The 14724-nt window shown below is 34.7% G+C and overlaps 2 protein-coding genes across 3 annotated transcripts in view; one reads left to right on the forward strand and one right to left on the reverse strand.

Moving 5' to 3' along the window:
* Positions 1-14724, reverse strand: part of STIL (STIL centriolar assembly protein) — a 129798-nt gene that overhangs the window by 63187 nt on the left and 51887 nt on the right. The gene's annotated exons all lie outside the window — the stretch shown is intronic.
* CMPK1 (cytidine/uridine monophosphate kinase 1) overlaps positions 1-14724 on the forward strand; it is a 29931-nt gene that overhangs the window by 7416 nt on the left and 7791 nt on the right. For both annotated transcript variants that reach the window (XM_032494221.1, XM_032494220.1), the window contains exon 2: positions 14234-14380. In XM_032494221.1, coding sequence (XP_032350112.1) covers positions 14234-14380 — 147 coding nt within the window. The remainder of the gene's footprint in view (positions 1-14233; positions 14381-14724) is intronic.

Here is a 14724-nt window from a genome sequence, read left to right on the forward strand (position 1 = left end):
AGATGTAATGTTTGTGTAGAGTGACTTACATACATACCAGTTTCTTTACTAATCATTTATTTTTGCACCTTAGATCTCCTGAGATCATTTTCCTTCTTTAAGTATATCCTTTAGAAGTTTCTTTCATCACTATGGGCTTGTGGTTAGGCGTTTGTGCTGTTTTCTCTGCATGATAGGTTCTTTTTTTCCCTAGTTCAAGCACTGATGGTGTCTTCCTTCAGGGGTCCTGACTTTATGCAGAGCTCATTGATCTGACCTCCAATCCTATTTAGGCCTCAGTCTTTGTCTCCTTTCCCCAATCTGTGGCCCATGAAATCCCAGGCTCTAGCCCCTGTGATTTGGGAGTGGGGAAAGTCCCCAGGGCAGCCACAACTCCAGCGCTCTCACTCCTTTGGATTTGTGCTTTCTCGATTTATCTAAATCTTAGTTACTTTTCAAATTTTTTGGCCAGCTCAGTCAAGCATAAAAAGTGCAATAATAAAATTATATATAAACTCAACTACATGGGTGTGCTGTGTTAGGAGGGGTTTCTCTGAATGTACATATATATTCCACCCCCATCAAAATTAGATGCCTCTACCTAAGTCTGCCCAGCTCAAAACCCCTCTTCAGTATCGGTTCTTCCCCTTATCCTTACTCCCATTGAAATTTGCTTGATTTACACCCTTTGGGCTGAAATTTCAATGACGGTAATCAATTAATCTAAACGCGTTCTAGTTAAGATGCTAATAAGAGAGGATTGCAATCACTGAAGACCTCTGAAAGTCATAGAGGAGTACCATATTTTAGCTTAAAGTTGTCTGTCTGAATTGAAATTCAGAGCATTTCAGAGAAACTGCTCTAGTAGTGGACTTTTAGACCAGGTAAGAGAGAAAGGGTGGAGCCAGGGGATAACTGTCTTACTCTTTGTGTCATGTGAGCCTGATCACACTGACTCTTGTTACCCTTAAAACTAATACTTTTAGCCCAGTCGCCATATGAAAATGTATTTACTCTAACATTTCAGTTGCTTTAACATGACAAATTAAGAACATTTTTACAGACTAAACATATGATAAGAGTATTTAGAACTTAATAGAGAACAGGTGTGCCTGGACGTATTGTTTGCCGACAGTTTTATGCTGCCTGGTGAACAAAGCTAACAAAACAGCACTGTGGTAAAGGAAGAAGCCCCGGTTATGACCTACCATTCTCAGAAGCTTTCACTTTGAGAGACTGGGTCCCAAAAAACATGTGTTCCATGCTTGGTTTCCATCAGTCATCTCCAGAAGACCCATAAATTGGGTTTTTCACATTAGATTATATCCTATACCAATAAGCAATTAAATATTTCTAATCTGGGGCTCCACAAAAAACTGCTTCCTTGTTCACTCTCTGTTTGAAACTTCCATTATGTATCAGTCATTGATGTTTGCCATTGGAAAGTGTTATGTGTTTAATTTAACCTATTAGACTTACCTGTATAATTAAATATGATTTAGGTAGATAATAACATGAATTTCTATTCTGGTGTCTCAGAGAAGTAGAGAGACAATCCAGAAGATGTTTTATTACATAATTGGGAATTGACTTGATGGTTAATTTAGGTTTTTAAATTGGAGATTTTAATTTGCTACATATTTAGTGATTATTGGGTGAGGCAAGTGGAGAGTGGAAGTGGTAATGGTGTCAGAAGTGGAGAAAGGCAAAGATGGTCTGAATCTTGCTGAATGTTGGGTGAGATATGCCTGGCTCTGTGTGGTTGAAGTTTCTGATCTCACCTCCATGCTAGGATACAACAAAATGATAAAGTCCATCAACTTTGAGTCTCCTTTTTTAACTTCTACTACCAGATTTTGTTATGCAAAAGCCATAATAGCTTGACAGCAAGACTCTGCATCTCCACGTCTGTCCCCTAGGAATTATCTCAGAGGCCGACCATGGAATAATAGTCACCGAAAATCAGGAGACCTGGATTCAAGTGCCAGTTTCCTCTCTGCTAACTGGCAAGTCAGTTTATCTCAATTTTCCCTTTTGTAAAATGAGGTGTATGGATTAGGTGGTCTTGCCAACCGTAAAACAGATCTGTATCCCGAGACTTCACTGTTAGATAGTATGTAACCTACATAGTCAAATTCAAGAGGGAAATTATCCAGTCGCTATGAGTATGTGTACCTTCTTTGCCATTCTATGCTGTATGAATGGGAGCACCAAGAAAGTTATTTAATAAATTCCCACTGCATTTCATGTTTACAGAGAACTTCAGAGTGGTGACAAAGAATGTGTAAAGAAAGAAAAAGGAATAGCTTTTCAAAATAGAACAATTGTTATGTATGAATTGTTTCAATTAAAATATTTAAGAAAAGGCCAAGTTACAATATAGCATAGTATTAGAAAGACTGTAGACTTCGTGAAGTCAGTTGTAGGTTTGAATCTCAGTCTACCACCTATGGCTCTATTGCTTAACTTTTCTGATTTTGTATCTTCATTTGTAAAGAATGATAATAATGCCAACTTCACTGGGTTGTTACAAAGATGAAATAGCATAATGCTTCTAAAGTGTTCAGCACAGTACATGGCACTCAGTAAGTGTGTAAAGGGTAACATTATTTTAGAAAAGATCTACAGTAAAGAGTTCAAAGAGTAGTTTGGATAAAAGTTTTGGGGAGCATTATATTCCATTGTTCATTACAGCATAAGGAAATGATTATCCACACTAATCAGTTTACAGATTTTTAAAAACCTAGGATGGTATTTTAGTGTCTGTTGAATATGAAAGATCTTTCTACTTGGAGAAAATGTTTGGAGTTAACTTAGATTTTAAAATCCTGGAAAAGGCAAGTGGAGTTAAGGTTAAGTTTACAGTGTGAATGCTCTTTGTATTGACAATAGGTTACTAGACGCCAAATGGAGCTAATGACCTAATGATAGATAAGTATCATAAGCTAATACTGTATTTATTCTTTAACCATCCTGTTATTTAAAATGTGCATACATACAAGTAGTATGTGTATGTTATAGAAAAATTAGAAAATAAAAGTAAGTAAAAAGAAGAGTATAAAAATTACTGGTAATCTTACCATCCAGAGAAAACCACCACTAATCAATATTTTAGGACATAGCCTTCCAGACATTTTTTTTAGTAGGCTTATACTCTGGAGACCTGCTTTTCACTTACAATATCGCAAACATATTATCATGTTAATAAATACACTTTTACCATATAATCTATAGATAAATACATTAATTAATTGATTTCCTGTTTTGAAAATTTTATTGTTTCTGATTTTTCAGAAATTGTATTCTGTGTTTTTAAAAAAATAAGTTTGTGGTATAATTCCCATACCATACAACTCATCCATTTAAGGTGTACAGTTTAGTGGTTTTGGTTTATTACATTATTAGGTTTTCTTTTAATTGTGGTAAAGTATATCATGAATTTGCCATTTTAACCATTTTAAGTGTACAGTTCAGTGGCATTAATTGCATTCATAATGTTGTGCAACCATTACCACTATTTCTAAACTTTTTCATCACTGCCAATGGAAATTCTGTACTATTAAGCAATAATTTCCCATTCTTCCTTTCCCCCAGCCCCTGGTAACCTCTGATCTACTTTGTGCCTCTATGAATTTGCCTGTTTTAGATACTTAATATAAGTGGAATCACATGTTATTTGTCCTTTTATATATGGCTTATTTCAATTAGCATAATGTTTTCAAGTTTCATCCATGTTTGCATGTATCAGAACTTCATTCCTTTTTATGGCTGAATAATGTTTCATTGTATGTATATATTACACTTTGCTTACCCCATCACATGTTGAGTGTGGGCTGCTTCCACCTTTTGACTATTGTGAATAATGCTGCAGTGAACATTGGCATAACAGGCATCAGTTTGAGTGAGCCTTTTGGGTATATAGCTAGGAGTGGAATTGCTCAGTCATAAGATAATTCTGTTTAACTTGTAGAGGAACCACCAAATCTTTTTCCACAGCAGTTGTACCATTTTACATTCGTACCAGTGATGTGTGAGGGTTTCTTTATCCTCATCAACACTTACCATTTTCTGTTTGTTTAATTATAACCGACCTAAGGGTATGGAGTGGTATCTTACTGTGGTTTTGATTTGCGTTTCTCTAATGACTAATGCTGTGAGCATCTTTCATGTACTCCTTGGCTATGTGTATGTCTTCTTTGGAGAAATGTCTATGCAAACAAATTTTTGACCCATGTTTATTTATTTATTTGTTCATTCATGCATTCTGAATCAATTCCCCCCCAGTTTTATTGAGAAATAATTGACATACATCACTGTACAAGATTAAGGCGTATAGCATGATGGTTTGTGTATACTGTGAAATGATTACCCAGTAGATTCACCTAACATCCATCTTCTCGTATAGATGCAATAAAAAGAAAACAAAGTAAAAAAGAAAATAAAAAAAATTTCTCCTTGTGATGAGAAGTCATAGGACTTACTCTCTTAACAACCATCTTGTACATTCAGCAGTGTTAGCTATAGTCATCATGTATACAGGCCCATTTTTAAATTGAGTTGTCTTTTTGTTGTTGCATTCTAGGAGTTCTTTATATATTCTAGATATTAAGCCCTTATCAGATATATGATATGTAAATATTTTATGTTTAACCTTTAAAACAACTGCCTTTTCTAAAGTGGCTGCACCATTTTCTATTCCCACCTGCAGGGTATGAGGGTTCTAATTTCTCTACATACTGGAAAAACTTCTTATCCATTTTTTTAAGAGCCATTCTAATGGGTGTGAAGTGGTATCTCATTATGATTTTGGTTTGCATTTCCCTGATGACTCATGATGTTGAGCAACTTTCCCCTACTTAGTGGCCATTTGTTTATCTTCTTTGGAGAAATGTCTGTTTGGATCCTTTGTCCTTTTTTTTGGCCCCAGAATATTGCATTTTAAAAATTGTCTCTTGCAATTTTTAAAATTGGGTTATTTGTCTTCTTATTACTGAGTTTTAAGATTTTTTAATCTATTTTTGGTACAAAATGGTTTCCAGCATTCTTCCTTTTGTGTAGTCATGGCAGGAAAGAAAGTTTTCATAAAAATTTCCCATAAGCTTTCCACTTTTTAGGACATTTCCTTTGTATGAAGAAGTTAGGCTCCAGTCAAGAACCAGGAGTCCTTATATTCTACTCTACATTGCATAAGTGGGTACAGCTCTCTGTGGTCAACATTAAATCCTACTCTGGGCTAGGATTTGATGGCTATCCCATCGAAAATGTATATTCTTAGACTGACTTTAATTTTAGATTGAGCAAAGTCTTGTAATCATGAAGATAAATTTTATACCCCCAAATTTAAAATCATGTACTACTTTTTAAAGCCAAATATTAATTTAGCTCACACTTTCTGCTGTTAGCACAGGTTGATGGACTAAAAATGAAGATGATCCTTTGTTGACTAAGCGAGATTAATTTTCTCTTTTTTAAAAAAGTCTGTTGAGAGAGGTTGGCACAGTTAAGTTCTGAAAGTGCTCCAAAGGGTCATTCTGGAGGCTAGAAGTAGTGTGGGTACATTATCTGCCACGGCACGGATGTGTCATTTCCAGAACATCTTGCTTATAGTTTTGAACTCTAGGGTCTAGAGTAGGGCTTCACTGAAATATGTTTCCTTTTAAACTTTTGCTGCTGTGCCTTTTGGATCCTCTCAACTGAATGTGTCTCTAAATTTCCATCTGTTTCTAGGCTATAAAACTGGACTGTTTTCTGTCTCCTTCTATAACTCTTGACTTCATGCCAATGCAAGTGTGTTTCTGTGTTGCTATATTATACTTTTGTTTCTCCTTTGTTTAAAGGATGGATCACTTTCCAGAGAAATTTTTATCCAAACATTTGAATTGATTTTTGCTGCTATTCTCTACAGTGATTTAGTTTTAAATTTTAAGTAAGTTGGTGATTATGCAGGTACTGTTTCTCTTTTTTCTTGAAATCAGATGATGTTTTTATAAAGGGATTTTTATCCCTAATGTGAGGCTGTTCATTTTGCTGTTCTCTTAGGATTTGATATTAATAAAACGTTTATATCATTACTCTTACTTTGTGGTATTTGCCACTTAGAGTTGTGTGAATAGGGCATATGCTTTTTTTAAATTAAAACTTTAAAGTGTTTATGTGTGTACATGTACATTGAAGTTCAAACAATTTGAAAGTACATAAAATAAAAGGTGAAAGTTCTCCTTAATCAACCTTAGCCTACTTACTCTTCTTATGTAATCACTTACCAACTTTTTTGTGTGAGGTTTTTCTGGTCTTTTTTTGATGTATTTATACACAAAAATAATGCATGCCCAGAAACCTTGCCTATTATTTGTGCCTTGCATTTTTTGCTTAACAGTGTATCTTGGATAGCAGGTAGCTCTACTCCATTCATAATATATACAGTAATCTATTTAGCCATTCATATGTTGGTGGACATTTAGATTTTCTGTTTACAAATGATGCTGACATAAACATTCACATACACGTGTCTTTGTGCACATGCGCAATTATTTCAGAAGCACAACTTCCAAAGTGGGATTACTTAGCCAGAGGCTATGCAAACTTAAAATTTTGATAGACTCTGCCAAATTGCCCTCTAAAAAGGCTGAACCAGTTTACACTCCCACAAATGATGAGGATGCTGGTTTCCCCCAACCCCTCATCTTCCTCTGCCATAGACAGATATGTCTTTTTATTTTAAGGAGACTGGTGTGTGAAAAATGAGATACATTGTTTTAATTTGCATTTTCATGATTATCAGTGAGGTTAAGCATCTGTTCTTTTTTTCTTTTTTCTGAATTGTTTGTTCTTATCCTTTGTCCGTTTTTGTATTGAGTTTTTTCCTTTATTGTTAGTAGGTCTCTTTGTATACAGTGTATATTACTCCATCACCTTTGTATGGTGAAAATATTTTCTCCCAGGCTTTTGCTTGCATTTGATAATATTTATGATCTCTTTCTTTGTTCAGAAGTTTTTATTATTTAAAACATAAATCTTAGCTGTTTTAGTCCTTGTTTTGGAATATCTTTCTCTGTCTCAAGATTATTTTCCTCTGGTACTATCCTAGTATTTTTTTCTTGTATTGTGTTGTTTTAGAACTTTAGTTTACCTGGAATTTAGTTTTGCATATGGTATGATGCAAGAGTCTAATTTAATTTTTTTCCCAGATGGATAGCCAGTTGCATAGTATCATTTATTAAATCATTCATCTTTTTCCCACTGATTTTTGATGATGACTCCATCGCTTATTGAATTCCCATTTATATTTGGGCCTGTTTCTGGACTCTTTTGAGTTTCGTTGTATCATTTGTCTATTTCTATACCAGTATCACACTGTGTTCATTACTCTAGCTTTATTCTATTTTATGCCACTTGGTAGGACAGGTTCCTATTTGTAGTTGTTAACATCATTTTCAATTTTGGCCATTCTCTCACATTTACTTTTTCTGATAAACTTGAGAATCAACTCATCAAGTTTCATTAAAAAATAAATAATCCCAGTCGAATTTTGATTGAGGTTGCAGTCAATTTATAGATTAATTTGTGGAAAATTTAAATATTTACAGTATTGAAAATTTCAATCCAGGAACACAGAATTTTGCCTTTTTATGAAGTTGATTTTAGGTGTTTCTAGTTTGTTCATATAATTCATACGTATTAGTTTTAGGTTTATCTGTAAATTTAATTTATTTGCTGTTTTGAATAGGATTTTTTAAATTGAGGTATAATTGACTTGAATAAGATCTTTTAAAATGTATGTTTTCTAATTAGTTGTTGCTAGTTGGTTGGAAAGCCATTGATCTGTTTGTTTATGAGAAGCTAGTAAGCAAGAATAAATAAATTCTTGTTGGTTCTCATAAATTTTTTAATGTACTCACATGCATCTCTGATGCCAATTTTTGGAGCCTGTATGTGTGAGGCTATCTGCATAGTGAATTGCATTTTCATGTATCATACTTTCTTTGTTCTATATTTATTCGTTGACTTTCCTCCTTTATTGGTATGTAATTTGCAGTTTAGCCACTGATTATTTTGGACTTTACTCCAGGAATAACCTATATGAGTTAGTCTCAGTGCTCTCATGCTTGAATCTAGTAGCATAGACCACGTTTTTTAGGAGTTTGTTTTTTAGGAGATGCTTCTAATTTTAACAGTTAATGATTCTTGGCTGTAGCTGATACTGTAGTGTAGTATAGGTATTATTTCTATTTTTACAGATGACGAAACTGAGGTCTAAGAAAGGTTAAATATATTTCCTAGAGTCATACTGGGTTGTGACAGAGTTTAGTTATGAAACCTTGTCTCAACTTCTAGTTCAGTGTTCTGAGTATGTGGCTTCATGCAAGTTCTTACGTTCTTGTGATCCTTGCTGAATTCTGTGTGTTTGTCTAAGTGCAATTCTTCGTTTGTTTGATAATGTTGCAGATCCTCAAATGTTATGTTGCACATATGATTGAATTCAGAGTTTGGTATCCTTTGTGCATTTTTCTCTAGTGTTGATTGGTAAATCCAAATAAATTCTAAGGGGGAGGGTGTAGCTCAGTGGTAGAATGCATGCCTGGCACGCACAAGGTCCTGGGTTCAATCCCCAGTATCTCCAAAAATAAATAAATAAACCTAATCACCTCCCCCCCAAATTAAAAAAATAATAATAATAAATTCTAGTTCTTAAAGAGAACCTAAGCTATTATTTGGTGGTGAGGCTCTTTACAAATTGCATTCTCAGGTAGTTACAGATCTTAGGGTGACTTTCTTACTTTTGGTATTCCCTGGGTAAATGATATTCACACTTTAATGTTATTTACCTTTTTAAAAAAATAAGAAACAAGTACAGTTGGGCCTTTTTAGTGTTTAAGAAACCTCTCTTCCCTTAAGGTGACAGAGGGCTAGGGCCTCATCTGAGTGGTTTGATGTATAACCTCTGAGTGTTCTCACAGGAACTGAATTAACTGAATTCTAGACTCTTAGACCACCTGCAACAGTCTTTGTGTTGTACTGGTATGAGTGTGTTGCTTGTAGGCTCTGCAGTGACTAGAAGAATTGATCATTTAATTAACAAGATCAGATAAGTGTTTCTTAAGATGAACAAGACCTCTGTGCCTGTCCATTAATATTGGGAATTTTCAAATTACTGCCTGTGAGCTCCTGGAATCCCTGCAGGTTTCTGGGCCTCGTCTCCATCTTTGACTTTTTTCCATCCCTTTCTAATATAGAGAATGCAGATTGATTCAGAATGGCAGAGTTGAATTAGAAGAAATAAAAATACTGGAAATGACCAACCGGAATGAAATTGGAGTGTGAAAATTCCAATTCACAGTTGCTATAGGGGCCATTTGGTTTGTAAATCAGATGCCAGAGTCCTCAAATTTTCTGAGAGGCCATCTGCAAAATGTTAGAGGGATATTGAGGCCTACACAAATGAGGAAACAGTCTGTTTCATGGCTTCTAACTCACCCTTTTTATAAGTTTTATTTATTGTTCTGCCTTCCTGCCACTGCCTCTGAAGAATCAACTTCTTCCCCAAGCAGACACTGCTCGTAAAGACTGAATTTCTTAAGAAAAGTTAATGCAAATATGAAGAATTGACTTTATTAATTAGTACTAGGGCTTAGTCACTTTAAATATGCAAGTCACTATTGCATCCTTTGTGAATATAACCTATTTATCTCCCATGTATTAGCACATTGCCTGGCACTTTGTAGACACTCAATAAATATTAATGGATTGAAAATAAATTACATGTATTGCCTTAATTAAGGTTTTCTTACCTGAAGAGCAAAACATTGAGGAAAATGAAATAGTGCTGTAATTGTCTGCAGTTGAATGGATTATACCCTCCTCTTTTCTCCTTTGCAGAATGTAAGCTTTTAAAATATCACTCTTTAATTAGAGAAAGAAGTATGCTCATGTTAATTTGGAGTCTGTCTGCTAAAGCATTTTGCTTAAAAGATTTAGCTTGGTTTATAAACCAGCTTTCATAGTTTATAGTTATGTAGATTTGCTATTAAATAGACGTGGTCATATGCGATGTACACATTTGGAAATACAATGAGGGCAGACTAAAAATGAGATTAAAAATCCACTAGCAATTTAAGTCAAATTTCAGCCTTCCTCCCACAGGATAGAGTTAGTCTGTCTTCATTCCCTCCTTCCTTCATCCCTCCCTTTCTTCCTTCCTTTATTCCTTTCTTCTTTCCGTTCTTCCTTCCTTCCTTCCTTTCTCTCTCTCTCTTCCCTTCCCCCCTCACCTGCCCTGCCCTCTCCTCCCCTTCCCTTCCCTTTCTCCCTCTGTGATGGTAATTATAAGAAAAACTTTTTCTAACCCTCTGTGGGTGAAACTGGAAGGAACCCTAAACAGTTGCCCAGTTTTAAGCATCTGGGCACTATGTAGTGTTCTTACAGTCAAAGAAAAGTAAGTGGTCCAAGACTGGCAGATGGTGTTACTGGAAAGTGCTTATCAGACATCTCAGAGTAATTGGAAAAGGTTCTTTTGGAAATGCCTTTGAAATAAATGATGGCCTTACATGAACTGTTGCTGGGATGCTGCAGGCTCTATAGCTATTGTTTGCAACAAGTGCTAAACTGGTTGAGTCTGGATGGCTCTGGATAGCGTTTCTAGGTGCTATGCTGAAGGTGCATTGTCAACGGTCAGCCCATGACCAAAATTTAGATTTTTAAGATTCACTAATCCTATAAGGAATGCAAAGTAAACTTAAGTCTTAAATGCTTCATAGGTGTGTCAACTATTTAAAGGACACCCAATACTTTTAACTCACTCAGTTGCTTTAAAAATATATTTGTATCTTCTATCTGTGTTGTGTTCTATGTAATCCAAGACTGCCACACTCACAGGAGGAGGTCCCTGGCAACTGAATCTCTTCCTGCCTCCAAGGACTTGCCATTTATACATCATTTGTACCTCAAGCTCTTTTTTTTTTTTTTTTTTTTTTGCAGTTGTTTTGGTTTTGATTGTTCACATAGAACCACATAACCTAAATTTAGAAAGAAGGAAAGATAATTGCTAAGAAGGGAGAGAAGGTGATCAAGATGATTTGAGATTTGATACCATAAAATTGTCAACATTTGCCTAGTTGTAATAACAGAGTGCTATTCTGTGCTTGTTGAGAAAATGCTGCACTTTTTTTCTCCCTCCAGATCTTAGTGTGTGATTCATAGAATTATTGAGTTGTTTTTCAACTTCTTAAGGGAGAAAATGAAAGTAAAAAATGTAGATGGTTACTCTAAATAAATTGACTTTATACATTTGTCACTAGAAAACAACTATTTGTAGTTGAATAGTAGCTTGTAATTGCAGTTATTATAGTTTATGGTATTTACAACCTGCTGTGGTTTGAATGTTGCTCTTAAGACTGTAGTTAGTGACCCACTCGATTTTAATTGCTAGGAAAATTCAGAAAATGTGAAAAACTTTTGTTTAAGCCTGGGAAATACCCATTCTTGCTTACCTCAAAATTGCATCAGTGACTACTTAATGACAGCAGAATGCATTGAAAACATGCTCTTTAAAATCTAGCTGTTACTAGAACACCATAATAACTAGGGATAGTTGCTTTTTTTGTTGTAGGAACTCTGTGGTAAGAGGAAAGCTTCTACAAAATCCTTAAGAAAAATATAGTATAAAAAAGTAACTGGTAAATAGAGGATTTTAAAAAATGAAATGTGCATAAGAAGTAGAAAGACACATGTGTAGGTTTGACATGGTTATATTTATTTAAATTCTTTGTCTCCTTGGACTTTTCAGATAAGGTTGTTTTCTCTCTTTTTGACAAAATATGTAATTAAAAAATACATATATCATTTGTACACCTCTATAGTTTACAACTAGTCTCTTTTAAAAAAGTGATATGCCAAAACTCATTTTCATGTAGTAAAAGTTTGCAAATTTGAGCTCTCCAATGTCAGGAAACAAACATTTTGTGTACTAATTTCTAAATTACTAGCTGAGCTTGTAAATGTATCTGTTGTTTGTACAGCCAGGGCAGTCTGTACAGAGCAGTCGGTATTGTTGGTGTTTCACCGAGCGTTTGCCATTGTTTAGTACTGTTTGTCTCTGTGTTTACTCAATATTACCATACGCTATAATCTCTAAACCAGATGAGAGCATCCGGCAAGCATAGACGTCCAAGCTGGAGCCAAAGTAAGCAGTGGGAAATGAAGCTGCTATAAAATTTTGTGGACACTAGTTGCAAAATGCGCTTTGAAAATTGTACATAGTAAATGGGAAAGTAGGTCACGCCTCATTTTTTATAGTCTTTTCTGTATCCATCTTTCAAAAGTTTGCTTATACTTGGTGTTCAAAGTAGGCATTTAAAAATGGTGTGGTGTGAAAATAATTTTTAAATAACAGTTTAAATAATTAAGTAGTTTGTGTTTATTTCCATTTTCTGTAAACAATGGGAGTATTTTTAAAAGCCTGTTACAACAACTAAATACACTTTTGATCACTTCTAAAGGAAGGGGCTGTGTGACTAAGAGAGACATGAATGATACTGTGGTTTTTGTTCATTCTCATCAAACTTTATAGCCAATTTTAGTCAGCCTATTTAGAGTTTGTTTTCCTTTGCTGCCCACCTTACTGTTAGCTTACTTTAGTAAACTAGAACAAGTTTAGCCAACAATTTTTGGAGATAGAAAAGGGTAAAGAATGTCTGGCTTCTGGCTTCTGTGATCCGAAAAAAAAAAGAGACAGAAAAAACTCACTATAGCCTGAGTAATTAATTGAGAATTAATTTTTGTAAAATGTATAATTGAAACATTCTATTTTAGAAGGAGGTAGGTGGGACTGTGGGCTGCTTCAAATTTTAGCATTGAAATTTTAAAGATAAAATTTAAGTTATCAAATATTTACTGTACACTTACTATGGATAAGATAAAAACCCATTTAGGGATGAGAATTTGGGATGAGATGATTGTTGTAACTGAACATTGAATATGGTTCTCAGTATCCTGGTATTTGAGAGTAAAAATTTTGAAAATAGATTCTGTAGTTCTTTTGATTTAATAAAAGGGAATATGCAAGTTCACATAGAGGAAGAAGCTTTTCAGTATTTAGAATTATCTCCTAGATCTGTATTGTTTTCTCATTCCAACCGTGGGGAAAGACAGAACACTACAAACATCTTATGTGACCCAGCGCAACTATTACCCTATATACTGACCTAATGCATCATTTGTAAATCCTTAATAATAATGATCATCATAATCATAATAATACTATACTTCTGACCTTTCACAGTGTATTCATATCTGTTATCTCACTTAAGCCCCTTGGTTGGTCTTTCTATCAAAGCCTTTAAAGTGGATACATATGTATATACACACACACATATAATAATGTAAAAATGGTGTATGTATATAAAATATGAAAATACTTCCAGATTATTTAAATAAATATCTTTATGATGGCAAGGAGGTAAGTGATGGCTTTTATCCCCTACTAGGTGTCAGGCTCTTAAGCAGGCAGTTTATATACATTATCTCACTTAATCATCACCACTAAATTATAAAATAAGTATCTATATTCCCATTTTACAGATGAGACCTTCATGGTTGCGACTAGAGAGGTAGGAAATGGACTTCTGAGAGTGGAAGATACTGGTCCTGATGGAGGGACAGTGGTATTCTAAGACACTGTTTGATTATGTGTTCACTCTCTAGAGTGGTCAGGAAAGCTAATTTTGTGGTACAGGTAGGACTTGGACTGTTTATTGAAAAAAGGGAACAAAATCGAAGAATGGGGTTTGTGTAAATGCTGATGAGTTCCATTTAGATCGAGTTTAAGGAAGGGAAGGAAAGATTTTACAGAAGATGGGTACAACTGGCTGTGGTAAGATTTTTGGTTTTTTGCCTTCAATTATATAGGTTTTTGTTCAATGTTTCTTTGAAAATTGTTAATAACATTTAAACTTTGCTGATGTTTGTGAAGGAATATGATGAGCTGTTATTACCTTGAATAGTTAAATAAATTTGGGAATGATTGCATTATTTATGAACATTATGGCCACCATGCCCTATGTAGGTTAAGGATATTTTTTTAAGCAAACTGAATTGTATGAGGTCTCTCTTAAATTTTTCTTTGTTACTTATTTAATATACAAACAAAGCTTATTTACTGTAGAAAAATTAGAATATAGAAATTAACATGAAGGGAAAAAACCAATAGTCCTATCACTGGGTTGAATGTATTTTGATTTTTTTTCCCTGTGTGTTTCAGAAATATGGCTACACACACCTTTCTGCAGGAGAACTTCTTCGTGATGAAAGGAAGAACCCAGATTCACAGTATGGCGAACTCATTGAAAAGTACATTAAAGATGGAAAGATTGTGCCAGTTGAGATAACCATCAGTTTGTTAAGGAGGGTAAGGAGTGTTAATGCCAACCACTTTATTAAATTAAATCTGCCTTTCCTTTGAATAATGAAAAAAAAATCAGAGTATTTAATTTCTTGCTTGTGGAGGGTAGCATGGTGTTTGAGAATGGCAGAACTGGAAATTCCACTTTCACATGGGAAGAAATTGGGACAGTAGCAAACATTCTCTACCCTAGTCTAGGATCAGCTACAACTCAATATCTGTATATGTGCACTTGACCCTTCCCAACGTGTGGGCCATCAGTCTTTTCTATTTCTTCTTCCTTTTCTCTTCCCTTTCCTCCTCCTCTTCTTCCCCTCCTTTCCCTTTTCTGTTTCCTTCCAAACTTCCTT

This window comes from Camelus ferus, chromosome 13, assembly GCF_009834535.1.
Source record: "Camelus ferus isolate YT-003-E chromosome 13, BCGSAC_Cfer_1.0, whole genome shotgun sequence".
NCBI classification, from domain to species: Eukaryota; Metazoa; Chordata; class Mammalia; order Artiodactyla; family Camelidae; genus Camelus; species Camelus ferus.